The 27,945-nt window shown below is 50.3% G+C and overlaps 1 protein-coding gene across 6 annotated transcripts; it reads left to right on the forward strand.

The window, feature by feature from the left end:
• Positions 1 to 59: 59 nt before the first annotated feature.
• Positions 60 to 27,899, forward strand: rbks (ribokinase). Of its 6 annotated transcripts, none has more exons than XM_064302960.1 (9): positions 60 to 134; positions 4,017 to 4,078; positions 10,395 to 10,527; positions 11,951 to 12,014; positions 12,423 to 12,485; positions 13,519 to 13,683; positions 18,431 to 18,522; positions 19,929 to 20,117; positions 27,544 to 27,899. In XM_064302960.1, exons 2-9 carry the CDS (start codon positions 4,020 to 4,022, stop codon positions 27,715 to 27,717), a joined length of 939 nt encoding a protein of 312 aa, XP_064159030.1. In that variant the 5' UTR covers positions 60 to 134; positions 4,017 to 4,019; the 3' UTR covers positions 27,718 to 27,899. The 6 variants fall into 6 exon arrangements, with proteins under 6 accessions (XP_064159030.1, XP_064158955.1, XP_064159102.1 ...); XM_064302885.1 differs by having other exon boundaries at positions 88 to 134; positions 4,014 to 4,078; XM_064303032.1 differs by lacking the exon at positions 60 to 134 and adding an exon at positions 1,180 to 1,273 and having other exon boundaries at positions 10,399 to 10,527.
• Positions 27,900 to 27,945: the final 46 nt, after the last annotated feature.

Raw genomic sequence — 27,945 nt, forward strand, 5'->3', positions numbered from 1 at the left:
GGTGCTTTAGCAAAGCTGACGTAAATCTCTGATGTGGTTTCAGAGATGCCCTGTCTGATACAAGCTCACTGTTCTTGTGCAGGACCAGTGGTGCGTGGCCTTGTTGTCCACAAGCTCACCTGTAGGGCCAACAGGTATGATAATGTAAAATGGTTCAAACCGAAGCGTATCAACTTTAGGGACTGTCGTTCGTGGTTGCATTCGCAATTAATGCACCAAGTAGATTAAATCTACATCACTGACCTAGAACGTCGTGTTGAACGGTCAGTTCTTTACACGTTGATTGTTTAGTTTTGGGCATGTAATCAAGTATTTTAATGGAAGAATCCTTGAATGCCATAGGTTTAGGAGTACATCTGAACATCGCAATTTAGCACTGAGAAGCCTCAGCTAATTTAAGAAGCCGCATACACTGAATTAGCGTTATTACCTATAGCTTGCAGAAGCTGGCAGACAAACTGATTTATGTGAAAATGAGGTTCACTACAAAAGTACTTGGCTAGCTAGCTGACTAGTCAATTCCAATTAGAATCACAGCTACCTCAATGTAGCGTGTTAGCTTGGTGTTGACACCACAGTTGCAGCTAGTTTCATGTTAGCTGACAACATAGTATCACGATATCGATGGCTAAGTATGTTTGGCAAGCAGCTAGCTTGTACGCTACAAGTTAAGTTAGTTGCAAGTTACTTAGCTAACATTAGCTATTGTGTTTTCATTCACTTGTATTGTTCGCTAGCTAACCATGCTAGACTTCTCTGATTTTGTGTGCTTCTCACAAGACATGGAGGTTATACGAATATGCTTACACGCATGAATGTAAAATATTAACCACACTGTACAATACGAGACATAACAATGTCAGTAGCTACCTGTTTACACTCGAAATCCGATATTGTTTCTTTACTTTCAATACATATTCCGCTCCAACCCCTTTCTGTTTTTCCGGCGCACGTCTTCGGGTCTTTTTAGTTACAAGGTTGTGAACGTCTATGCTTTCGCCTGCTTAAAAACGAATGTGTAAAGCGTAATTAACGCGTGGATTACGTCTACACGGGCACAATGCAACAATGTCAATACATTATCCTGAAATTGCGATTTAAAATCAATGGTTATTTTTCGTTGAGAGGCAGAACATATTGTGTCATGCATGCGGCTATATTGAAAGTGGGATTTGAGGTCCTTTGCTTTTTCTCAAGTGGTCACTGTTTTGGTATGTATGCATGCACATTTGGTAATTGTCATTCAGACTTCGCCAAACAAGACAGTTGGAGGGTTGGTAATATTTTATATTCAGTAAACAAGAATAAATGAATGACACGAATTCGAGGATACATTTGCTCGAGGAGTGGAAATTCGTGCAGTATACACGCCTAGCTATGATTGACTTTGTAAAATTAATCTGCTTTGTAAGAAACGAGTCACAAGCAACGATCAGAGTTACTTGGACCACGGTCCAAAGTGCAGCACAACCAGTCCAACAGACGCAATCTTACTATAACAGAATTGTACCAATACGGGTTTCGCTAATGAGACTTGTTATATAGCAAGCAAGACAGCTTGAGCGCGTTTTCATGTATGTACTATTTTCGCGACGATACAAAGTATTTACATGTTTGTATATACACTAACCTTGTCTGGTGGCTATCTGTTTTTTGAGATCGCCGTTTTTTATAATGTAAGAATATCTGGCTGCCTCGCAACAACCAATGCTGCTACGGATTTATTCTAATTTTCTTGCAACTGAACGTTGAAAACAAACGCCCAGCACGTTACTAGTCTCACCTTTTGCTCACCTGGGCACTAATTGGCGGTCGTATACCATCACTGAACGTACCTGCTGGGTTCCAATTTAGTTTTGAATAAACGAACGTAATGGAACGTAACATATTATTACGGCAGTCCAGAAGGGGTCAAAACATAAATTAACAAATGTAGGCCTAATCGATGTTTAAACCTTTAAACATGCTGACTGCTTGTATGACCTTGAATGATTTTGTTTGTGCAAACTATCCAAAAGATGCCCACTGTGGCTTGGGCCCAGTGTAGGAAGTGTAGAGAAAATTGGTAGGTATGACCCAATCCCACAAAATGTGTAGTATCTATTTAAAGAAAACAAGATACAAACATTAAAGTAAGGGTGACACAAACTGCATTGTCTTTTACACCAGCAAGCAATATACACAAGAAGAAGTGAATGCCTATGAAACCAGAGTTGTATTTGCTATTTCTTGATCCAAAAAAGCCCCCTAAATCATTTGCTGATATTCACTCCCCTATACTTTCGGGGATCCCCTCATGGTGTTTCATGTATGAGCAAAACTTAGGGTTACCGGGGAAAGATGGAGGGACTGGAATGATGGGCATTCTCATTCTCTCCTCCCTCCTCTTTTATGTTTTTGGAGAGGTGAGGGGGAGGGGCCATAGTGAGAGGGGGCGTGTCTGAACATGAGGAGGAAGGAGGAGGATGTCCTGAAATGGACAGTGTGCAGCATGTGTGCTGGAGCTGAATGATCCTCAGCCGTGTGATGCTGTAAACGCAGATAATGTGCTTCTGGCCTCTGATACCAGCGAACCTCTGGATGAGGCCCACTCTCGCGCCCACTTATAAGTATGGTATCTGTGATGACTGAGGGTTTCCATGAGTGGGCAATTATCATTAAGGCATGGCTGGCTCTTCCGTGTGGACAGATCGGCGCTCTCGAAGGGAAACGTCTGCTTGCTGGCCACCTGAGTGAAACAGTTCTCATTGCTTACCGCGCTAAAAACTGGATATTTCCAGGGGAAGCATGATAATAATTACCTTTTGATTTGTGTGCATTTATTCAAAAGCACGAATAATAATTGTTCATGTGAGTGTCTCCGTCCTCCAGAATTCGGCAATCAAAACGTCACCTCCTCCCTCCTAATCCTTTTGTCTGCCGGTTAGATTCACCTCAGCACAGTGTGCAATTTGAGCGCTGCCTCTGATTGGCCGTTAGGCACTGAACTGCGCGGCTCAAACACTTTAATTGGTTAAAATTGCCAAGTCTATTTTTAATCCACCGATTATAGAATGGGGAATTTGAGTAGGATAGCCGAATTTGGGGTGGAAAAAAATGGTTTGGGGGGGGAAGAAAAAAAATCTTTGAAAGGGGTCTGTCCCATAGCCAGCGGCTGAGATTTCTGATCCGTAACTCCTGGGTAGGAGATTAGCACTGAGACACAACCAGAGTCCTTGAATTAATTACAGATTCTCAGTGTGACTGCGGGGGCCACGTGGTAGAGGCCTGAAGTAATCGCCTGGCTTAAACTGGCAACCTCCGCTCACGCGCTATAGAATGCAAATGTTACCTTGTGTGCACGGCACAATAGCTCTCTTTGCTGTGTTCCAATTTGGAACAGCGAGTGTGCACTGTGAGTGACTTTCTGTGTAGTAATACTTGAAAATACTCTACAAGTCATCGTGGTGAGAGGTGTAAAATAAACAAATTGATGGCAAGACAAAAGCGGCTTTTTTGCTGATTTGTACTTTGATATTAATGCTATAAATACTGTAACCGGGGCAGGGAATTGGTAATTTGGAATTCAGATTATTGTTTTTTTTCTCCTGTAAAAATGATGTGTGAATATGTAAAACACTTTCAGCATGAAAAATGTGTTATATAAAAATGTGCAAGTTATTTATTTATTTAGTACTACAGTGGTCAATTATTTGTGTTTTTTTTTTAAATTATTCTTTATAATAGTGTATGATTATGTGAAGACCTCTCATCCTGAGAAAATGTATTATTTATGTTTTTTCTATTTATTGAATTCATTATGTGCATTTGAGCTTTTGTGTTTTCCCTTATAATTATGTGTGGTTATATGAAGCACTCTAGATCTGAGGAAAAAAATGTGCTATCCAAATTAAATGCATTATTTGTTTCCACACTTCAATTTAAAGAGAAAAAAAATGGTAAATTTAAATGATAATGGAAATGCGACGCTAACGTAAAACCGTCTTCTGTCGTTTCTCTCTCTTCCTCTCCAGCAGAAGATGGCGGAGGACGGCGTCGACGTTGTGGTTGTCGGGTCCTGTATGACGGACCTTGTGAGGTGAGCAGACCCCCTTTTAAAAAAGAAAAAAGGTAAAAAAAGGAGAGGAGACAGGCCCACCCTCCTCTCTCCCCCTGTTCTTGCCTTATTCAGGCGGGTAGAAAGCATGCAGGGTAACAGACAGAGAGAAGGGAACACGGCTGAGGAGGTTCCATGGTGGGGGGGGGGGGGCAGACCCCCCGCCTGTGCAGTTGGGATCCCCATGTGGCCCCGGAGTCGAACTGCGCTCCTCGCTCAGACGAGCAGACCTCCTTTAAAAAAAATAAAAATATAAGAATTTCCGTTCTCAGGATTCCAGAGCGGCACTGAGGCATTCGTTCTGTATTTCAGAAGTTTTTTGTATTTTTTTTTTTTTTTGTATAAAAAAATGTAGAAGAGAAATCTGAGTAAATTAAAAAAAGTGAACAGATGTGGATGGAGATGGAGTCTCCTTCTGCTCCACACAAAATCACACCTCCGTGTGTTCATACATTTATTACATGTTGTATTAATGCATATGAATTACAATTAAGCCACTCTGCGGCTGTCACACTCTCATCTCCACTGCGTATCTCCCCTGGAAATAATGCACACAGCCAGTGGATAGATGGACACGGTTCTATTAATCATGGTGTTTCAGGGTGCAACGCGTGTGCCAGTCATGTGACCTTGGCCTCTGTTTTTTTTTATAGAGCGGATCAGGGTGCATGGTGTGTGAGACATGCTGTATGTGTCACCTTTGGTCGCTGCTGTCATGTATAAAACCGCTTGTGAGAAGCGGAACGTGAACGTGTATCCATTTAAAGCCACCAGGCTTTAAATGGAAGGGGGCCTCATTCTGCAAACCAACAAGGGGAACAGAATGTGATAGAATCTAAGAGCTAAGTCAAAAAGCGGGTGTGTGCAGACAGATAGGCCCCATCCGCTGGCGTAAGTAATTGCTTTCGTATCAATGGAGAATAATAGCAGCGAAGTGCCTGAGAGACAGGCAGTGGAACACGGTGTACCTTGTACGAGGTGTTAACATGGACGCGCGCAGTACGCCTGACATAACTGTCTGATTGTTTCGTAACTGATTTTAATAAGTGTGACAGCCTGAACTGAACTTGCTCGCACCTGTCCCGACTGCCTGTCCTCAGTTAAGATTAATTCTGCCGTTCCAGGCGTCTGAGCACATATCGTATGTTGTCGAACCACATTAATGATGGGTACTTGTCGGTGGGTACCCTGGAATGTCACGAACGCTTTTTGGGATCTCTTTTCAAAGGGCTGGCGTTACCTGGTGTCACCTGCACAGGTGACGGAGCTTCTCGTGCACAAAGCGTGGCGGTGCCTCAGACAGAGCGTCTTCGATTCCAGATCGCCAGAGGTGTTGAGTGCGCGCAGATCTCTTTTAATCTCTCCTGTCTTTTTTTATGTCTTTTAAAAGCCCTGACCTGACGTGAACGTCTGCCTCGTCTAACCTCTTCGTCTGTCGGGGGTTTCGTTCGGAAAGTGCCGTGAAATTCCCGCTTGCGAAATGCATATGGCCCCCACCCCGATGTTTTTGTTTATCAAAAGTGCATAAATTACTGCCCTAATTTATTTACTTATTTATTTAGAAATGAAATACATTTTTAAACCGTCAAAGCGACATGCTTGGCTTTGATGTCAGAAATCCATGTTTGCGGTGCTGACAGACGGAGGGACTTGTTCTTCTCGTTTGACTCTTCTGCCTGTGTCCCGCTGCCACTTCCTGCCAAAGCCACACAGCGCCACCTACTGGTAGGCTGTGACACAGGCCGTTGTGCTGTTGATTGGCCAGAGTGAGTTTTGCTGCTTATATTGAGATTTTGTGTTTATAAATGAATGCCGTGAGGACTTTGTGTGAAACTGCCTTTAACTGCCATTTTAATGACCTAAAATGCAGCGAGGTGTCGATTTAACTTGCATCTCTGGTGTTTCGTGGACAGGGAAATACCGATGCCTCCTTCCACACCTTTCAAAGGAGCGAAAAAAAAAGCTTGCGCACATCGTGTTTTGTCTGTGAGTGTACGGAATAGGAAAGGTCAGTGGCATTATTACGACACGGTCGTTTTTGTGTCAGTTGTCCGTAATACCCCCGTGGGTGTTCTCTGGAAAGATGGCGTAGGTGCGGTCGGTGGTGCGTGCTTTTCCCAGGCCAGGGACTGGTCAAGGATGGGCAAGGAACTGATCCTGTAACCTCAAGGACACGGGTTCGATTCCTGGGTGGGACACTGCCGCTGTACCCTTGAGCAAGGTGCTTAACCTGACCTGCATTGCTTCAGCATATGTGTAAGTCACTCTGGAAAAGACTGTCAGCTAAATGCCTGTAATGTAATGTAATGGTCATCACGCAGGGCCTGGAGACTGATTGCACAAACAGCCACTGATACATTGCAAAGAGTGCCTGTGGTAGTTTAAGGCCTTACAGAAGTATCCACCAATCAAGGAGTACCTTGTTAAGAAGAAACGGAACAACCATGATGGTGATTGGTGGATACTTTCTATGGTGATTGGTGGCTATACTTTCCGGGGCCCTTTATCACTGAAGGGAGTATAACCAGAAGGTATCTGCTAGTTACCATTGGCTCTGTTCTATGTGTAATTATGAAGGTACGCTGTGATTGGTGGAGAGCGGCTCTTTGGCTTCTGTGTGAAAGGTGAGGCCACTAATGTTCTGTCCCTGCTCTGTTGTACTCTGCTCCACTGACGCCCTTCCTGGATCCACACTTACACACCGGACGGAGGGCCTTCCTGTCCTTTAGCCAAGTGCTCTGAGTGTGTACTTAACCTGGCGTTTCAGAGATCCCCCATTTGTGCGTGCACACACACACACACACAGCTGGGCACACACACACACACACACACACACACACAGCTGGGCACACACACACACACACACCCATACGTGCACCCAGGCACATGCACTCTGGCACGCACTCACTCACGCACAATCAAGCACCTTATACAGGATTGTCTGGTCTGATCGGACAAAAATAAATACCCCCGGTCTTGTGACAAAAAAAGAAAAAAGACAAATAAGGAAGTTTGTTTTAATTTTCCACTGCTGTCCAAAAAAAAAAAAAAAAAACCTGTTGCCCGTTTGTTGGATGGCGCACGGGCACCGTTGCGTAACGGAATGAGGTGGTGCCAAGGTGCCAAGGTGCCAAGCCGCACGTTTCAAAAGCGCTGCTGAAGATGGCCGTAATTCACGTAACTCCACTTGTCAGTTATGTTATGTTTCCTTTACTCAGCCGTACTGTTGGTCACCTGAAAACCCAGGTCTCGTTTGCAGTGACAACCTGGAGATTCAGTGCAGACAGGGAACACAAGGGATTCTACAGCCAGTCGTTTATACTGAATGGATGAGAAGGAATGATGTAGAAACCTTTTTTTTTTTTGCGGGAGTTTAACCAGGGCATCAGGGTTCGAGCCTCTGCTTCTGTGAAAACGTGCCACGGGACCTTTACCGACCGCAGTAAGTCAGGATCCCGGTTTCACATCTCATTCAAAGGAGGGATACTGCGGTATCTGGAGGAAATGTGAGCAAGGACCATGTGACTCACGGCTGAGCCGTTTCCATATGTTCTTAAAAACACGTCGAGGGCTTTCATAAGCACCGTTTGTCATCTTTTAATTGCAGTGCGACTTTCGTACCGTCTCTCGCTATTGCGTTGCCGTTGTGGTGAGGCTATGAATGAAAAACAAGACAGACAAAAAAAAAACTCCCAAGAGAACAGCAGGCGCATCACCGAACTTCGAACACCTGTTGCCTTCTTTTTGCAGTCGTGTGAGAAAGCGAAGCTCTTTCGCTGGAGGAACAAACAACGGCCTTGTGTCTGCGGCAGGGATTACTCAGCCTGCCACTCACCTCTCTGCAGACAAAGCACCAGTGTGTGTGTGTGTGTGTGTGAGAGAGAGAGAGTGTGTGTGTGTGTGTGTGTGTGTGTGAGAGAGAGAGAGAGAGTGTGTGTGTGAGTGTGTGTGTGCATAGATGAGTGTGTGTGTGAGTGTGTGTGCGTGTGTGCGTGTGTGTGTGTGTGTGCATAGATGAGTGTGTGTGAGTGTGCGTGTGTGTGCATGTGTGCGTGTGTGTGTGTGTGTGTGTGAGTGTGTGTGTGCGTGTGTGTATGTGTGTGTGTGTGTGTGTGTGTGCATGTGTGTGCGTGTGTAAGTGTGTGCGTGTGAATATGTATGTGTGTATGTGTGTGTATTTGTGTGTGTGTGTGTGTGTGTGTGTGTGAGCAGGGTCAGCCGGTGATAGTGCCGCTCTCAGATGCCCTGCAGCGTGTCTGAATGGGGCGGGCGGGGCCGCCGTGGTGTGTAAGCAGGGCCACCGCGAGGGACGTGAGCGCGTGCTGAGAGACAGGTGACTGGGCGCAGGGTGAGGGTGTGTGAAACTGCACGTCTGTCTGTGTGTCTGTGTGTGTGTCTGTGTGTCTGTCTGTGTTTCTGTGCCTGTCTGACTTCCCCCTTCCTCACTATCTGTGACCCACACGCCTATTATAAGTCACGTATAACTCATAACTGTCTTCTGTTTTTTTTTCATCATAGTGCCCTGATGCGTGTGTTTGTGTGTGTGTGTGTGAGAGAGAGAGAGGGAGGGAGAGAGAGAGAGAGAGAGAATGAGAGAGAGTGGGAGACCCTTGACATTCTGCTAGATACCATCAAGACAGTGTATAAATTGAAGAGTCCTGCTGGGTTGTCCAGCATTCTGTAGTTCTTGTTTTCACGCTGGTTATTTAACTGAGTTGTTGCTCAGTGGTCTTGCTGTGTGGTTAATGATTGATGGTCTGAAGAATGTAGGTTTTACGGCACTGGGTTTCTGGGGAATTTTCAGGTGAATTTCCAACAGAGAGCCATTGTTTCCCTCGTGAATGGGAGTCTCAGCCATTCACTTTTACCTGAGGCTGGAATACAACAGCTGAGCAAACAGAAAATGAATTATATCATCATCTGTCCCTCCGACTTTTACAAGCTTTCTTAATAATATTTACGGTTAAGCAGTTAAAATGTAATATTCACATTTGTTAGAGTGTGTCCGTTTTTTATGGCATTATTATGTGGAAAACCGAAGGAGCTCACTTAATGGTAATTATAGCGCAGTAAAGGTATCTTAGAAGTTTGAAATGGCACCCTAGTGAGAGATTGTACAGAGCTATGTGCCCCTGAGCCTGTCAACACTACTTATATTCAGAACAGTATTACTGGAAATCTTGGGGACAAAAACAAGCCGCTGTTTTAAATTGAGTTACTGTAAGTGCCCTTCTTCCGACCGCATGCAAACAGGGCACACACGGACATGCACACACACACACACACGCACACACAGACATGCAGACACACGCACACACACACACAGACATACAGACACACGCACACGCACGCACACAGACATACAGACACACGCACACAGGCACACGCACACACGCGCACACACACACACACACACACACGGGCACGCATGCATACACACATACACACACATGCACACTCGCGCACACTCGCACACTCAAGGATCTTGATAGTAAAGGGAGAAAAACAAGTTTATCGCTGCACATTGACATCAACAAACCCGTTGACCTGGGAGGTTTGGACGCGGGCCAGGCGATAGCTTGTTTTTGTGAGTGCGGATTTTTCTCCCCTCACTGTGAGTAATCACAGCGGGGTTCGGCTCGGGGAGACGCAGATGGCACAGTCACCCACTGCCCAGTGCCAACCCTAGAGACAGGAAGTGCCCGTCTCCAGGGTAGCGGTAGATTTCCTGTCAATCAGGTCATGACTTGCACAGGAATTGGTTCTGACACAGTGGCCTTGTCATGACTTTGACATCTGTATCACAACACAGATCATACAGACATACAGATATAGTTTTAGACCAATTGCTTTAGATATAGTTTTTTTTCACTGGAGCTGGAGTTGTTTTGGCCAAAAACTACTCCAAAGGCATTGCATTGCTGCAGCTCCCATCTCCCGGATTCAATCTAGCAACTCCCTTCCCCTGAAGGGTCTATAGCACCTCTCTGCACCTATACCCCCGTCCATATTTTATGGTTTAGCTGAATCACATGCTTGGAGGTGTGTGTCCTGCGATGAGCTGTAGTTTGAAATAATATTTACTGTACATTTTAGCTGACACACTTCTCCAAACTTACATCGCATCAGTTTATACAGCTGGATGTGTATACTGAAGCAAATCAGGTCAGGTACTTTGTTCAAGGGTTACACCAGTAATATGTTACTAAAATACTGATGCCCCAGTGGGGGTTTTACGCTATCGTGCTCAGTGTTTTAGCCCAATGCTATCGTGCTCAGCTCTGCTTGCCCCTCCCAGCCAGGCCCCACGGTTGCCCAAGGCCGGAGAGACCATCCACGGTCACAAGTTCTTCGTCGGCTTCGGCGGAAAGGGAGCGAACCAGTGCGTCCAGGCGGCCCGTCTGGGAGCCAAAACGGCCATGGTGTGCAAGGTACCGTCCCGCGCCAGCTAGGGGAGCTTCGACCGAACTTCCTCCGACCTGCACCCCCCCCCCCAACCACACACACACCCCTCACCTCACCGGAACTATACACAACAAAATGTGGTAATAGTAAAATAGCCTCTTCTTACTTTTACAGGGTACTTTTACCTCTGATGGGGTACATACGTGTGGCCCAATGGAGTTTGTTTAATGCCTCGAGAGTTGCTGTGTGTGTTGCATGGCAACCTGTGGTCCTCACGGAGACACAGTGAGTCACATGACTAGGCACTGCTTCCTGTGGTCTGTCCTTGGTCTCCTCTAGGCTGTCGGTCATACAATGTGTGTCACCGCGACAGTCATTAGTGTAGCTGATAACGTCTGCAGTACGACTGCTGAACTCTCTTGCCGGTGGTCTACCGTCCTGTAGGTTTTCACTCCAACCCAAACAAAGCGCACCTCACTCAACATCTCATTGAGCTGCTAATTAGTAGAACCAGGTGTGCCAAATTAGGGTTGAAATGAAATCCTACAGGACCAGGGTTAGGCTGTTGGCCCTGCTCTACAGTTACCCCTGGATCAGGAGAAGGAAGCCAGCACCAGTAGGCCGGAGTGGTCCTGTACCTCCGTGAGAACGGCGTATTTTTACGGGAACACGCTGTTCTTAGAACAATCCAGAAAGCGCTCCGCTGAAGTTCTTTCCAGCGGCGGTGGTAACGAAGCAGAAGTTTCTCCCGCCGCCGCCGCCGCTGCGGGTTCATCGGAACAGAAAGCGCCCGATCGATAGAGCGGAGACGACTCCAGGCGGATGAAACGCAACGGAAATAGACTCGCCGTCTTTTCGGAGGTGCGGGGAGAGCGCGCTTCAAAGGCGCGGGGCAGGGGCAGCGGGGGTGGTCTCAGATGCCGGAGACGTTCCCTTTCTGGGGGGAGCTCCGGGGTCGGGACGGGGCGGGCCAGGATGGGCTGGGATGAAAGCAAGACCCGGGGGGCGTGCGCAGGATCCCCCCCCCCGCCCCCCCCACACCGCTCAGCAGCTGCGATCCGGGACACCTCGTAGAGATGGGGGGTGGAATCTGGGGGGGGGGGGGGTAGGGGGGCACGCTGGCCAAGAGGAGACGTTCGGGTGGGGTCTCCATATCCCCCAGGCTTGGCTCATCTCTTACCGGGCGATCAGCCGAAAAATGTGACCCGCGTAGCGATTGGCTTGCTGCTCGTTTGCGAATTCTACCGGGGGCACGTCTATCTTTACAGCAGTCTCTGATGATGGTTTTCAGCGGAGAAGAAAAATCAGTTTTAAAAAAATAACAGCGAGGTTACTGAGTTTGGCAGTTACAGCGTTGAAGTTCCAGCTCGGAGTTTAACGGGTTGTTGTGTCAGCTTCCTGGCGAACGCCGTCACGCTCTGATTGGCTGCTTTAACCTCTCTTCCAAAGGTGGGAAAAGACGTCTTTGGGGACAACTACATCCAGAACTTTAAGAACAGCGGCGTGTCCACAGGTATGGACTTTTCCTTCGGTCAAACGGCTCTGTAATCCACATCTTCAGCCGCTCTGATAGATTTGCTCTACTCGTGTCCCACAGCTGTCGTTTGGTTGCTGCTGTGGGTTTGGCAGCGTCGCCATGGGTTACAGTTACAAAAAAAAAAAAAACGGTTACTGTGCTCTTCCCATCGATCGCACAACGAGCTCTGATCTAGGACCAGTTTTGACCTGCATCTGCACCCTTACTCTGAGATTCTTTATCAAACAAGGGCCCCTGATCTGGGATCAGTTTTTACTTTTAGAAACCCAATGGGTAAGGCTAGGATATGGGGGGGCAAACCTGATCCTAGATCGAGACCTCTACTTTCAGGAGCTACAGCACCTTCTGAAGGAGCATCCATGTGATGTCTCTTTCTCTCCACAGAGTTTGTCGGGCAAACGGACAAGGCATCGACCGGCACCGCCTCCATCATCGTCAACGACGCAGGTAGAGGCCGGAGGAGATCGAGCCAAATCTTACAACGTACCTCTTAACTGTGAAAGTATATGTGCGAGTGTAATGATATTGCAGTGTGACAGCGCACATCCCCTCAAAGTCACGCAGATTACAGCTGCAGGAGAGTGCCCCCCCGCCCCCCCCCCTCCCCTTGTGCAGTGTGGGGTATAATTTCACCCTTGGTTGTGTTGTTGTGACCTGGATGGCGTCAGTGTGGTGTGTATGTACTGAAGGTCAGAGATGGTGGAACAGGGAAACGCGAGAGGAAGCTGTGTTTCTGAGCGTGTGAATGAGCTGGACTGTGATCAGTGATATTATGGTATCCCAGAATTCCATGTGAATTACCCTCTGTGGAATAAGGAGGTTAATGACTTCCTGTGGGTGGGCCTTGCGTGTGTGGACACGAGTCTGCATATGATTGCACTGTGCTCAGAACATGGTTGTGTTTTCCTGTGTTTGTGATGGCATAGAGTAGTGTTTCCTCAACTGTGTGTATGTGTGTGTATATGTGGGAGTGTGTGCGTGCGTGTGTGTGTGTGTGTGTATGTGGGAGTGTGTGCGTGCGTGTGTGTGTGTAGTGTGTATGTGTGTGTATATGTGGGAGTGTGTGCGTGCTGTGTGTGTGTAGTGTGTGTGTGTGTGTGTATATGTGGGAGTTGCGTGTGTGTGTAGTTTGTGTGTGTGTAGTGTGTATGTGTGTGTATATGTGAGAGTGTGTGCGTGCGTGTGTGTGTAGTGTGTGTATGTGTGTGTATATGTGGGAGTGTGTGTGTGTAGTGTGTGTGTGTGTATATGTGGGAGTGTGTGCGTGCGTGTGTGTGTAGTGTATATGTGGGAGTGTGTGCGTGCGTGTGTGTGTGTGTATATGTGGGAGTGTGTGTGTGTAGTGTGTGTGTGTGTATATGTGGGAGTGTGTGCGTGCGTGTGTGTGTGTGTATATGTGGGAGTGTGTGCGTGCGTGTGTTTGTATTGTGTGCGTGCGTTTGTACGTGTGTTTCGGCTGATGCGCGGTGTGCATCCTCAGGGGAGAACGCCATCGTGATCGTTGCCGGGGCCAACATGCTGCTCGGGGCGGAGGACCTGCAGCGGGCGGGGCCAGCGCTGGGCGGGGCCAAGGTGCTGATCTGCCAGCTGGAAATCAGCCCAGACACCTCCCTGCAGGCACTGCATATGGCCCAGGAGAGACAGGGTCAGCCCCTCCCCCTCTGTCTGCCCGTCTGTCTGTCTGTCTCTGTGCCTCCCTGCCTATCTGTCTGTCTGTCTGTCCTATTCGTCTGTCTCTTACCAGGTAATGTGCATGCCCAGGAGAGAAGTGTTCAGCTTTTCCTCCTCTCTGTCTGTCTATCTGTCTGCACATCTGTCTCTCTTAAAGGACCTGTGTATGGCCACTGCCTATAGTGTTGGTACTGTCCCGCCATCCCTTTTACACAACCTTTATGGCTCAGTAGAGGCATGGTCTGCCCACCTTGTATTTGGTAGATGGGTCTGTATCTGGTCTGGACTCAGTCAATTTGTCTTTAACTTCTGACTCACAATTGCACTCAAGTAGCACATTTTTTTCTTCACAAATGCAGTTGGAGAAACGGAGCCTTCACAGACTGTAACTTGCCAAGCTGTATGCCAAGGGAAAAAAGTAACGCTTGTGTCTGTTCATGAGTCAAAGTTAAGGACAAATGTCGAATAATCCCCAGACCCACTGAATCTATCTCTCTTTCTCCCTTCTCATTCTCTCACCCTCTCTCTCTCTGTGTCTCTCTCTCAGTCCCTCTCTCTCTTTCACACACACACACATTTTCATTCCCTCTCTTATCAGTTTGTTGTTTTTTTTTTTAAAAAAAAAAGGAAAACTGAAAACACGCATCGCTAACGACAGGACAAACAGCCCGACGAGCCAAGCGATGTGGGAAAGGGAATAAATCATAACGCATAATCATAATCGCGGACGGTAACTGAACATGTTTTTGGCGGCGGAAGCTTCCGCACGGCGCGTACGAGCGAAGGCAGCGGCCGCGGCGGCGTCGCTGCGATTTTCACCTCCTCTTAACTCCTTTTTTGCGACTCCGCTCCCTTTGGCGGCTTTCGCGGCTCCGCGTCTCCCCGCGCGCCTGGCCGGCTCCCCGCCCGTTCGTCACCGGCCAATGACGCGCTTCGGCCCGCCCGCAGATGGTTAATGCAGATGGCGTCCCGCGTTGGCGGTATATCCGGGAGGGGCTCGCGGGGCGGGGGGGGGGGCACCGCGTGCCCGACGAGCCGGAGATCCGCCAAAAAGGCGCGAGCGCCCGCCGCGGCGAGGTTTCACGCGCGCGTGCTAATGGCGGGAATCTCGCTAACGAACGAAGCCGCGGGGTTCTGCCGATGCGAGGTTTCGCGTGCGTGTGTGCTAATGGCGGGAATCTCGCGAACGAACGGCGCCTCTGCGGGCGAGCCCCGTGTTAATGGCGTGGATGAGGCGAACGCCACCTCCTCCTCCTCCTCTTCCTCCTGCGCCGCCGCAGCGCTAATGGACTGGGTTGAGTCTGCGGCTCTCCTCGACGCCTCCAAGGGCCAATCGCTGAACATCTGACAAACGAGGGGAAGGAAAAAAACGGCATTTTTGATGGTCTGTAGGAAGCGAACTCCGCGCTGGTGCTGCAGCGAGTCCCCGTGTCACCCGGTCTGTTTATCTGCGTTTGCGCGCGCGCTTGTCTTCCGTCTTACGCCGTCGGAGAGGACCGTTTATTTACGCGGGGATTCAACCGCAGTGTCATGGGAACTGGGTTTGATTTCACACAAGGCTCATTCAGGCTTTTTAACGCACTTTTTAATGGTTGGATGAGACTTCTCGCTCTGTTTCTCTCTCGCTCTCTCTCTCTCTGTTTCTCTCTCTCTCTCTCTCTCTCTCTCTCTTTCTCGCTGTCTCACTCCGTCTGTTGTTGCACTCTGTTTTTCTCTGTCCCTCTTTGTTTCTCTGTTTATCTCTCTCTTTTGTCTGTTTCTCACTCTCTATGTCTCTCTCTTTGTCTCTGTTTCTCACTCTCTATGTCTCTCTCTTTGTCTCTGTTTCTCTCTCTCTATGTCTCTCTTTCTCTCTGTTTCTCTCTCTCTCTCTCTCCCAACCATTTGCGGTCCGGTAGAAACAGCTGTATTAACATCATCATCTCCACACGTGCAGGCCTCAGGCGCAACTCTACCCCAAAACCCAGTGCCCATTATTAAAGGGGGGGGTTGGGGGGGGTTGAGTGAGGGGATCAAAGGATCAGACCACGTGGATTCCAAAAACGGAAGGTGTGGTGCTCTGGGCCACCAGGCTTCCAGATGTGAGTCACCGCACGGGCCAGTCGAACCAGATGTGCTGAACGGCTAACATCTGGAGGCCGGTACCTGAAACTTGGAGGCCCAATCAACAGGAGGTGGCAGTGAGTGTGGAGGTTCCCTGTGCAAGCAGCTCACACACGCAGTGCACCTTAGTGCCATCCCAGGCTCAAAGACCTTGATAAATAATTGTTGTAGTGTTTCACACAGAATGTGGCGTCCCTAGGCTCATTTGGACATTTACAGTGAGCTCCATAATGTTTGGGACAAATACTTTTTTTTTTTTCTTGATTTGATGCTGTACTTTACAATTTTAGATTTGTAATCAAACAATTCAGATTCAGTTGAAATGAGGAGAAATGTAAAAAGTGCTGTAATTTCAGCATAGTGTATCCAAAATGTATTCAAATATGCTTTAATCAAAGCTGTGAATCTGTGCTTGAACCACATTTGAATTGTTTGATTCTAAAATTGTGGGGAGCAGGGCCAAATCAAGAAAAAATATGTCCAAATATTATATATAATACAGCTCACTGTATAGTTTTATTTTTTGGTTCTTTTATCTGTGGCTGACAACTTTAGTGCCTTTAGCTGTTCACCGCGTTACTGCCCATGTGACTGGTCTCAACCCAGAGGTGGAAAACCCAGGTTCAGAAAGGTTCGGAAGTCCTCCCCAGGATTCTGTTCCAGTCACCTGGATTTGCTAATCAGCACAATTCTTCAGCCGGAATTAATGGTAGAACTAATTGGCGAAATCTGCTGGCTGAATTCGTGGGAGGAAGAAACACATGGCGGGACTTTTACGTTCAGACCGCTCGACTTTCCACCTCTGCTCATCCATCCATCCTCGGTGTTCGGCTGCCCCCCTCTTTATCGGCTGCTCTTCCCGAAGTTAGCCGCCTCTCCCCGGAGTTCAGCTCCTCTCCCTGTCCTGCCGACGTCCCCGCGCCTCAGTATCGCCTCGGCTGCGGCGGCTTCGAGGAGACGCTTGGCCCCTGTGACCTGGCGCTGCGCAGATAGCAGCGCTCGGCGAGGAGGAGGAAGTGACATCGCTGAGCTCAGGTCTCTGAGCGTCCGCGCGCATCATCTGTGGTTTTCCGGTGCCTCCGCCGCTATCGATGGACCCCGCCCACACGACGCACGCCGCGCACCCCGCAGCCTTTGATCTGCCGCCGAGGAGAAATTCCTGGCCCCCTTCAAAAAGAAGGAAGGACAGAAAGGCGCGACGTGGTTTCCGGCCCCCGGGGAACGAGGCCTCTCTCGCTCTGAATTCCGCGTGACGACTTTGTGCCGCTTTACCTGCGTGTGTGCGGACGTGGCTAGTGACGCACGGACCTTTTCTCTCTTTTAACTTTTACTAGAAAGAACCTCGCGGAAACTTTACAGTGCAAGGAGGCCAGACGCTCCACAAGCCTGACCACAGACACACACACACACATACACCACACAGATTCATAGTTTCATACACACACACACACACACACACGCACGCACACAGATTCATAGGTTCATACACACACACACAAACACTTGAAATACTTTAGATACTGATTACATTTTATACAGTCCAGCATGTAATTGAGAACTTTAAACTGAATCTTATTTGCTAAAATGAGTCATATAAAATAATTAACTTGGTTCTGAATATTGGTGAAGAAGATTTTTTTTTGAAATGTAGTAATGTGCAGGAATTTATCTTGTGTTCAAAGCCTTTTTTTTTTGCTGATAGCTTTTTTTTTGGAGAAAAAAACCTGCACACGAGAGTTTTTTGCCCTCTGTGGTTTTGCTGAAATACTTCCTTTCTCGTTCCTGTTTGTGTACAAGCGGCACGCTCGAACAAGATTCACTCTTTCTCAGTTACGAGCGGCGAAACGGTAAACAGGGACGACGCAACCTCGATCTGTGTCATCGCTGCCGTGTGACTTACGCTCTGTAGGTGAAAGCCCATCGCTACCGCTCCCGGATGGCGTCATTCGTCTTCTGGGGTTCATCGAATGATTTAACTTTTTAGTCTGGATTTCGATTGGCCCAGACGTATTTCGTGCGCGGCGAAGGAGATATTTTAGTCATTTTTTACGTAAGATTCTGACTGCTGGCTAATCGATGACGTGGTCTAAAGCGAGGAAATGCAGTTTGAGTGACTCAAACAAAGTAGCTTGAGCAGTACCGTTATGTCTCATTGTACCATTATTCTTTAAAAAATGATGTTTAACATTATTTTTGGTTGGAACTGTTTTCTATGGAGTCTGCCACCTCAGGCCACTGCACTCAAGGAAAGAAATACTGACACAGTATTACAACTTGATATTCTTCTTTGTAATTGTGAATAAGATGCATAAAATGAATGTGTTCATATGCACAGCATCTGGAAACACAACATAAGCTGCTTTGGAGTCATTTCAAGCGTATTCTCTCACTTTGGAACCACAAATCCCACAATGCCCCTGTTGGCGGTCAGAAGGTTCTATGCATCTAAAATGTCCTTCATTGCACACAAAAGCTGTCTGAGCCAATCAAAAACATGCGCTAAAAGCGGAGGTAATATCGGTAGACCCCAGAAAGTGAACTGTCCCATTAAGATGTGTTTGTGTTGCGAGCAGATTGTGAGTTTGAGGCTGCGTTTCCCTGTGACCTCTCTCTGACAGTGAAGACCATCTTCAACCCCGCGCCCGCCACTCCAGACCTGCACCCCGACTTCTACCGATACGCCGACGTCTTCTGCTGCAACGAGCCTGAGGTAAGGGGGGGGGGGTCCCCTCTTTCAGCCCCCAGAGCGGTGCTCTTGTTCAGTCGCTGCGGTGTGCGGGCTGACGCCGGGGTTTGTGGGTAATCATCGGGGCTTCGGTCGGAGCGCCTCTCCTGACGTTACGCCGCGCTCCGCTAATGTTTTTCGGGGGCCCCCCTGGCGTCGGGGTTAGTACGGGGCAGGCATTCCACAGGGCAGGTGGCGACGCGCCCGTCCCATTGCGAACGCAGCTGTCACAGATTTAACGCTCCTCAGGTGCGGGGTGTGGGGGGGGGGATCGCGTTTTACCGTAAACTGGCGGCTTTTCTGAGCCGCGTCTTGTGTGTTTTTTTTTTTTAAACGCGTGTGAACACCTCGGCTGTCAGCGGTGATGAATGGAAATCTGGAAGGATGGAAAGAACTCTGGTGCGAAAACAAGGGGACGGGGGCGGGGGGCGGCGGGGCAGATGTGCGAGGGGTGACTCAGTGATCTGGGGGGGGCAGGGGGACGGGGGTACGGCCTCTCGGGGGCACTTTGATGTGGTGTGGAGCGGGGGCGGGGGTATGGGGGGAAAGCTATGCGGGTGGAGACATGAAAGTGAGAGCTGATCAGACAGACCCCCCGCCCCCCCCCCCCCCGTTCACTGTCCTATTGCCATCTGTTAGTGAGTCCATCACAGAAAGAGAACATAAAAAAAACAAACATCTGAAGCAAACCTGAGCTGACTGCTCATCCCCTCCATGGCCTGATCTCCTTCCAGAAGAGGAGGGCCTGGGTTCATGTGATCTTTTGAAGGGTTATTAGAGACAACTCTCTGTTCGTGTGGCCCCGCCCTCCCCCCCCCCACCCCACGCTGGGTGCCCAGGTGAGGGCTCTCACGGTCACAGGGCAGGTGTGTGTGTGTGTGTGTGTGGGGGGGGTGGAAACTCTCACTGGCTTCTTGTGTGGTCTCAGTGTCATATGGAGGTCACTGCCTGGGTGATGGAGGTGTAGCTGTTACTGTCTTTTAGCTCTTTAATGGGACACTGCAGCTGCTCTCTAAGTGCAGCCCACACACACACAAACAAGCACACACATACAAACACATGCACATGTACACACACTGCACACACACACATATACACACACATGCACATGTACACACACTGCACACACACATATACACACACACTCAAATGCACACACACATGCTCACGTGTACATACACACTGTACACACACTGCACACACACGCATACACACACTCAAATGCACACACACACGCTCACGTGTACATACACACTGTACACACACTGCACACACACACGCACACACACACTCACATGTACACACGCACAGCAGTAACATTTCCTCCAGTAAACCCTAGCTCTCTCTGTGTACTCCTTGGACCACCACGCCCCCCCCCCCCACTTCCACAGGCAGAGCTGCTGACGGGCGTGACTGTAGGAAGCGTGGAGGATGCTGGGAAGGTGGGGGCGGAGCTTCTTCGGCGGGGGTGTGGCTCCGCGATCGTGACGCTCGGACCCCAAGGCTGCGTGGTGCTGTCGGCGAAGGACCCCGCCCCTCGACACGTCGCCACGGCGCCGGTCACCGCCGTGGACACGACCGTAAGACCACCGCGCATCCTGAGCACCAATCAGAGGTCATCTCCTCCACCCGCGCATCCTGAGCACCAATCAGAGGTCATCTCCTCCACTCGCGCATCCTGAGCACCAATCAGAACTCACAGAACCAATCAGAACTCAGCTGCACTGACCAAGACAACAACAGGCTGAGAGTCTGTGGGTGGCAGTGTAGTGTAACGGGTAGTGTACTGGGCTTGTAATTTGAAGGTTGTGGAGTTAGATTCCCAGGTGGGACACTGCTGCTTTACCCTTGAGCAAGGTACCTAATTTCAGTTGCTTCTGTATGTGTTCGGCAGTATAGACTATGTGTAAAAGAAAATGCAAAAGGTTCGTAAGTCATAAGATTGGATCATTGCGAAATGGCAGCGGTGTAATGCAGCTGTGTCAAGGCACAACTCAAAATCACAAAAATCTTTAACAAAAAAAGATTTGTCACCACTTTTGATGTCCTTTGTTCAGTGTGCAGGGGAGTGGGGTGACAATTTAGACTTGTGTTGTTGTACCTTGATGTTTTCTTCCTAAACGTCAAAGGGTTAAATCAAACAGTTTGTTAACGGGGGTGGGGGGGGGGGGGCGGTCGGGAACAGAAAAATGACGCTGACATTTCGTCTTAATGAAAAAGGGGAAGCGTGCTTTCGCGTTTTCAGGCTATCGTGACGCAGCTGTGTGGTCGTTTGGGAAGGGCAATCGCGCCCCCCCCATCCCCCCTCCCATGGATTGGCCGAGCGCCGCCACTAATGGTGGTGAAAGTGCGCTTCTCTCTCTCTCTCTCGAGGTTAAAAAGATTTAATCAGGCTTCAGGGGCTCCCCGTCCGCTTAGGTTCCACTTCCTGATTGAATCGTGGCGGGCTGACTCATTCCACGCCGATATTAGCGGCTTTGGCGTCACCGGGCGCTCGCGCTCTGCGCCCGCGAGAGTGTTTGTGGATTCCCGGCGGTGCTTAACAAAGACACTTACGGATAAGGGGGGGGGGGGGGGTCGGGGGATGGAGCTAACGTAAGCACTCGCACGCCGACGTTACAAAACCTCAGCGCATTTCCTCGCCGCTGCGTTCGTGCGTCTGCGCCTCGATTCTGCAGAATTGCGCTGGAGAAATGGAAAGTGCCCTTCTCTTTATCGCGACGCCCGGTGAGGTAGCCGCCGCTATAAAGGGAAGCGCGATACGTCCGTGGCTGTCCCAAATCGATCACGGTCAGGACAGCTGAACAGTTAAGCAGTTCATTACAAAGATGAGGCCCGCATGCAGGACTTCACAAACATGCCTTTGCTCTCTCCTTGAGTACCCAGACTTAGGGGTGGGAGCCGGGGGGCACAGTCCGTAGTGTAAATGGTAAACGGACCGCATTTATATAGCGCTTTTATCCAAAGCGCTTTGCAATTGATGCCTCTCATTCACCAGAGCGGTTAGGGGTTAGGTGTCTTGCTCCAGGACACTTCGACATGCCCAGGGTGAGGGGATCGAACCGGCAAACCCTCTGACTGCCAGACAACCGCTCTTACCTCCTGAGCTATGTCGTCCCCTTAGTAGGGCTGCCCACCCCTGTTCCTGGAGATCTACCATATATATATATATATGTTTTCACTCCAACCCTAGCAAAGCTACACCTCACTCAACTGCTGGAGATCTCATTGTGCTGCTGATTAGTAGAGTCGGGTGTGCCAGATTAGGGTTGGAGTGTAAACCTACAGGATGGTAGATCTCCAGGGGAAGGGTTGGGCCCTGCCGTAGTGCATCCGACTCAACCCCGTGCGTCCAGGTTCTGATTCCCCCACACGGTGTTTTCTGTACAGTGTAACCCTCTCCCGATGACCGGGGGGCACAGGACAGACTCCAGCTGAGTGCTGTGTGGCGCTGTGTGTTTTTTGGGAGGATCAAGCCGGGTCTGCGGTCTTGTGGGGTGCCCGGGTCACGTGACCTCCCCATCCGTTTCCGGGGCGAGGCGTCTGGTCACTGCGCCTCACGCTGCGCTGCTGCTGCTGCTGCATGACGTCCGACGCTAACCCCTCCCCCCCTTTCCTACACCCCCCGGGGCCGGGGGGTGGGGGGGGTTTCGCCCCAAACGTCTGGGAGTTTGGGCCCGGGCAGCCGTGCTCTGTGGAGTGTGTACAGTCACGACTGAGCCCTGGGGGGATTCTAACCCCACCCCCCACCGCCCCCCACCTCTGACTCAGCCCCCGCTCTGCGCAGTCAGCTCTGAGCCGACGGCTGGCGGTCGGGCCCGCTGCTGTCGCTGCGCTCCCTCGCTCTTTGATGGGAGCGGCCAAAGCCGTAAATTCTGGCCTGTTTAACTTTTCTTTGGGGGCTGTAATCCCCACTTCCAGTAAGTTGGAATTTTTTTTTCCTTTCTTTTTTTTTTTTTTTTTTTTTACTGCTTGCAGAAAACACGCTTCCCAGATCGTATGGTTGGAGGCTGGACTCAGCTGTTTTCGTCCTCCTGTCTCTCTGTGTAATGGAGAACAGCTTTTTACGAAACAGCGCACTCTGTTACACTGAAGTCACACTCGCTGCATCTGCAGTGAAGTTCATCGGCAGTGCTACGACGGTGAAAACTTTGGAGCCACACCCCCCCCCCCCCCCGTACGACAGCGAGAGGTGAGACCGCGGGCCGGGATTGGAGGAAGAGGAAGAGGCCGGACTCCTGTGAACGCGCTGAGTCACTCGATCGCCGGGGGTAGCCATTGCGGCTCGAGCCGGGCCCAGTTTCCGCAGGGCGCACTGTGTACCGTGCACTGCCCGCCGACACGTAAGCGGAGCCGGGGGTTCCCACCCCGCAGAAATCCGAGCCGCTCCCGGGCCTTCACCGCTGCTCTCCGGTCTGGCAGGCGCAACGCTCCTGTCACCCATGATGCAACAGCAAAAAAAAAAAACACGTTTGGCGCTGCCGCAGGAAGTGTGGCATGAATGTTATTTCTCTTACACAACAGATCATCAGGCAACTCCTTCTCGGTTCCCTCGCTTTAAGACCGCAACTCCCAGCATCCTCAGCTGTTCCTACTGTCCTACCATCCCTGTCCAGTCAGCATGTTATTAAATCCTCACCCCACCCACCCCCCCACCCCCCCTCACAGGGAATATAATTGAGTCCAGCTCCTGGTGCCTCTGGCTTAGAGGCCGGCTAGCTGGGAACTCTTAGTCCAATTTAATGGACTGAGACTTCCAGGCAGGCCCGCGGGTGGTCTGCTGCCCTCCAGGACGGGGAGGCCGGCCGGATGCGGGGTTTCTGGCCAGAAGTCACGGCACCAGTCCCTGGCGGATCACGCGCACCAGGGCCGGCGGGAGCAAACAGCCTGAGGTCTGGAATTAGAAGCGGATCAATCGGAGGAGGCAGGAAGGTGGCGCGTGATTAAAAAGGACGGCGGGTTCCTTCCTGAGCCCCCGCTGGGGAGCGGATTGGGCCCTCTGCGTCATGGCAACGTGTCCCCCCCCAGCGCTAATAACGCCCCCCCCCTCCTCCCCTCCATCCCTCCCTCCCCCCAGGCCCACAAGGCCCGCCGGCATCCTGAGTGACAGGTGGACGTCGCCGCCCCCCCTGAGCTCACAGAGCCTGTCCTCACGGCACCTGCCTCGGAACACCATCGCCTAGCAACGTCTCCCTGGCGATCTGATCCGCTCTCTCTCTCTCTGTGAGGACCCGTGTCACAGGGCCGATGACAGGGCCCGCTTTGCACGTCTTTGTCACTCGTTAGAGGAGCGAGAGATGGCCAGGCCTGCTGCTGCACCCCGCAACCTCCAGATCTGCAGACGCTTCGGACCAGAGAGACCAGCGGGGATGTGTGCTGCACGCAATCTGCCGCTTCAATTCATCAGTTTCCATAAAAACCACCGTAGAATGAAATTGTATAGGTCAGCAAAATGTATCCTTGATACCAGGAGTACCCTACTGAAGTTAACATGGTGTGATAATTGTGCAAGATTTCACAGTTTGTAGCTGCAGCGGATGCCGGGCGTGATCGAGCTCAGTTCTGTGGAAGCAGGGCCTGGTTTGGCATGGTGTCAGCTCAGGCGTGAAATTACGCTTCGCCCAATCAGCAGACGGCTCGGATGTTCCCCGCTTCCTGTCTCAGTGGGACGTGCGGCCCTGTTCCTGTAAAACCCCTGACCGCGCAGGGCCACTGTTTTGTGTTCGGAGGGATTTCGAAATTGTTCTGACACTCTCTGTTTGGGCTTTTTTTTTTTTTTTCGTTCCTTTGTTCAGCGCTTGTGCCCGTTGGTTATTGGATCCCGACCTGTGGATGTAGCGATGTGTTTGATCCTGGGCCCAGGAACTCACCATGAGAGGCCCCTTCCACCTGGGCCACCCGGGCTGTGTGCTTATCCAGAACGACCCCCCCCCCCACCCCCCATCCCAATCCCGGGAGGTCGTATGAGTCACAAAAAGGGGGCTTTGCTCTTGGTAGTGGGTCCCCTGTCAGTCATAAACCTCAGCCTCTTGGGGGGTCGGGGGGGGGGGGGGCATATAGCACCAGATCTGTAGCAGGAGGAGAGGAGAGGTCTATGCGCATATGTGCCATAGGCTCACTTTGTGCAGGAAGAAGACCAGGCTGACCCCTGACCTTTGACCTTCGGAAAGGACAGACACGGCTCCGGTCGTTATGGGAAAAAAAAATAAAGCCCGCCAAATCTCTCCCATCGCCAGGGAAACGGCGTCGATCCCACGCCCACGGCCCGCCATTGGGCGTTCCTGCCGGGCGCGGTCGTGTCCGCAGAGACGTGTTTCATCGTTTTTGGAGGAACGGACTTCTGAATATCCCAGAGACCGGCCCTCGATGTAGCGCGCTCTATCGCTGAGTCACCCCGGCACGTTAAGGACCATGTCTGACATATCTGCCCCCCCCCCCCGGCCCATACCAGTGCTCACTGTGGCCCACAGCCCTGCAGAGGGACCAGCTCTAATTGGCTCTAACTTCAGCCTGGAGCGGGAGGCTTTCTTTATTAAAAGTTTATGATCCTTTTATTTTTTTTCTCTCCTGCAACGAAATGGCTAAGATGAAATGAAGAATTTGGTATATGAGTGAAATGAATGAAAGAAATTAATGTTACTAAGATGTAGCTCTGACAGATGGGAGCTTCTCCTTTTCCCCCCTTCTTGCCCCCCCCCAGGATGAACAGGAGTGTCCCCTTTAGGAGTTCTTTCTGCACCAAGGTCACTTTTTCCAGCCTTCCACCGCAGAGGGACGTGTAACCCTTGACCTTTGCCCCCACTGTGCCCCCCCCTGTGGCTTGCAGACAGTTTGGTGGGAGGTGGGGGGGGGGGGGGGGGTGCGGAAGGTGCTGGAAAGAGTGGTGCTGAACTGTTAAAAACAGGACAGTGAGTAATCAGCCAGGCTTGTGGGAACCAGCACCGGGGCATTCTGTGGTTAGATGTGAGTGCTCCGCCACATTCCTCCAGGGTTTCCCATCAATGACCCCCCACACCGCCCCCCCAGCCCCCCCCAGCTCGCCGAGCCCCCACAAGCCCTCAGCATTCCCATGTCTTCATCAATAACGGAGACACAATGGAGGCGCGCAGCGCACGAGACTGCGGGCCAGAGAGCAGACAATCGGCCGGGGACTGGGAGCCCCACTGGCTGCTGGGAAGACGGAGGATTACAGCAGCTTTTGAGTCTGACGCGCCCGTCACCTTTCTCCAGAACTCACGCACACAAACACACACACACACACACACAAGCACACAAACACACACACACTCTCACACACATGCATACACACACGCACACACACACACACACACAGCACAGATACACATACACACACCCAGAGCACAGACAGACAGACACACACACACACACACACACAGCACAGACACACAGCACAGACAGACAGACAGACACACACACACACACACACACACACATGCACACACACACACACACAGAGCACAGACACACAGCACAGACAGACACACACTCTCACACACACGCACACACACACACACACACACACACACACACACACTCACAAAACTAAATGAACAGCAGACTGACCAGTCTAGCCTCATGTAGCAGGATATGTCGGGCGGGGGGGGGGGGGGGGGGCACTTTTCTGTTTTGTTTCTCAGCCAGATGTTCGGGGGTTGGATTTGAGGGGAATTACCTTCCCTGACTTGGCAAGCGGAGGCAGTAGTGATTTTATCCCTCACTGCTAACCATAGCCTATAATGGCCAACTGCTGCTCCTGCCCAGCACACCCGACTGCCGCTGACCTAATCCTACCCAGAATGCCCCTTTGCCACCGCCCTGTCAGACAGACATGCAGTCAGACACTGAGAATGGTGAAGCGCGCAGTGGTCACCATTGTGGCATGCCTACGTTAATCCCGATATGTTTTTGTGAAATTGCTAGCCGCTAGCCCCAATTAGCCCTAATTGCCGTATGGCTTTTTTTTTTTAAATGGGCTTTTTTAAGAAATTCGCATTGTGTGACTGGTAGTGCGCTGCTTCTCCGGTTGCCACCAGACGTGTGCTTACATGCACACATTTCGCAATGTATGTACTCCGTCAGCAATAACATAGCTGGACAGATGGTTTAAAAAAAAAAAAAATTCTTTCCACATAACTGCAGAACTGCGGGTCCTACATCCTGCGTATCCTCATGACAGCCAGTAACACGGGGAAAACGTTGGACACCCAGCCCCTCTGCAGCACTGCTGCGTTTCCCAAGGGGTTTCGCTGCACCAGCGTTCTCTAGACGTTCTGTTTCATCGCGGCTCGCGCCTCGTCGTGGCGACCGCGTTGCACAGATCCGCCGTTTCCACTGAGCCACAGCGGTGCTCTTAGTCTGGCTCGCCGCGCACACAGACCGCTTCTCCCTGCCGGGCCTAACAAACCTGATCCTCCGGATGTTCAGACTCCCTGCCCTCTCCCTCCGAAGCTGGAGATGCACTCGGGAGTGGAACTTGTGAAAGAATAACAAATACCTGTGTGATTGGCAGGTGTCTGAGCGCCCCCTGCTGGCGTGAGCTACTGTTCATTCGGTTAAACTCCCTTTGACAAAAAAAAACTCAAGTAGTTGTGACCCGAATTCAACCAATTTTGTCCTTAGACTCACAATTCTTCTTTTGTGAAGAGTTACTTTTTAGGTCAAAGTTTTAGGACTAGTGTTTTTTTCTTTCATCTGAGTGCTGACCTATGGCAAGGCATTACAGATACACATTGCCTGGGGAGTGCTTATGTGCAGTTTGGTGCAGTGCTGTCCTTGCAGTTTTAAAACTCTGGACTGGGAACAGGTCAGCACAAACCAGTAGCTTTCGATACTTTTGCTCTACCATGCTATTATTCTAGCCTCAGTTCGATTAGGATAGATTTAAATAGACTAAATTAGATAGGCAGGCAGTATTTCAATGCGTGAAATACTGCGAATGAAAATGGTGCATTTCCCCAGCAATGTCCTCTGTGTTTTTTTGGACAGGGTGCGGGAGACAGCTTCATTGGTGCTCTGGCCTTCTACATGGCACGCTATCCCACAATGCCGTTGGAGGAGATGGCCGGCAGGGCCAATCGGGTGGCAGCTGTGAGCGTGCAGGGGATTGGAACACAGACGTCGTACCCCTACCGAAAGGACATGCCCCAGGAGCTCTTCTAGGAGAAACACTTATCTGATTATCATACCTCAAGGAGTTCAGTCGGGTCTGGTTCACTCCTCAAAAAAAATCGACTCCACGTACGAAAGCCTTTAATTACCAAGCCGTCAAATGAACGATCAGGCTTTAAAATGTCTTACTTCAAACATTTCTAAAGCACTGAATAAAAGTTTACAGTCCGGCAGTTCGATACTCATTTCTTGGTGGAATAAAAAGCACTGCGACAATGT

The sequence above is a fragment of the Anguilla rostrata genome, chromosome 1, assembly GCF_018555375.3.
Source record: "Anguilla rostrata isolate EN2019 chromosome 1, ASM1855537v3, whole genome shotgun sequence".
NCBI lineage: Eukaryota > Metazoa > Chordata > Actinopteri > Anguilliformes > Anguillidae > Anguilla > Anguilla rostrata.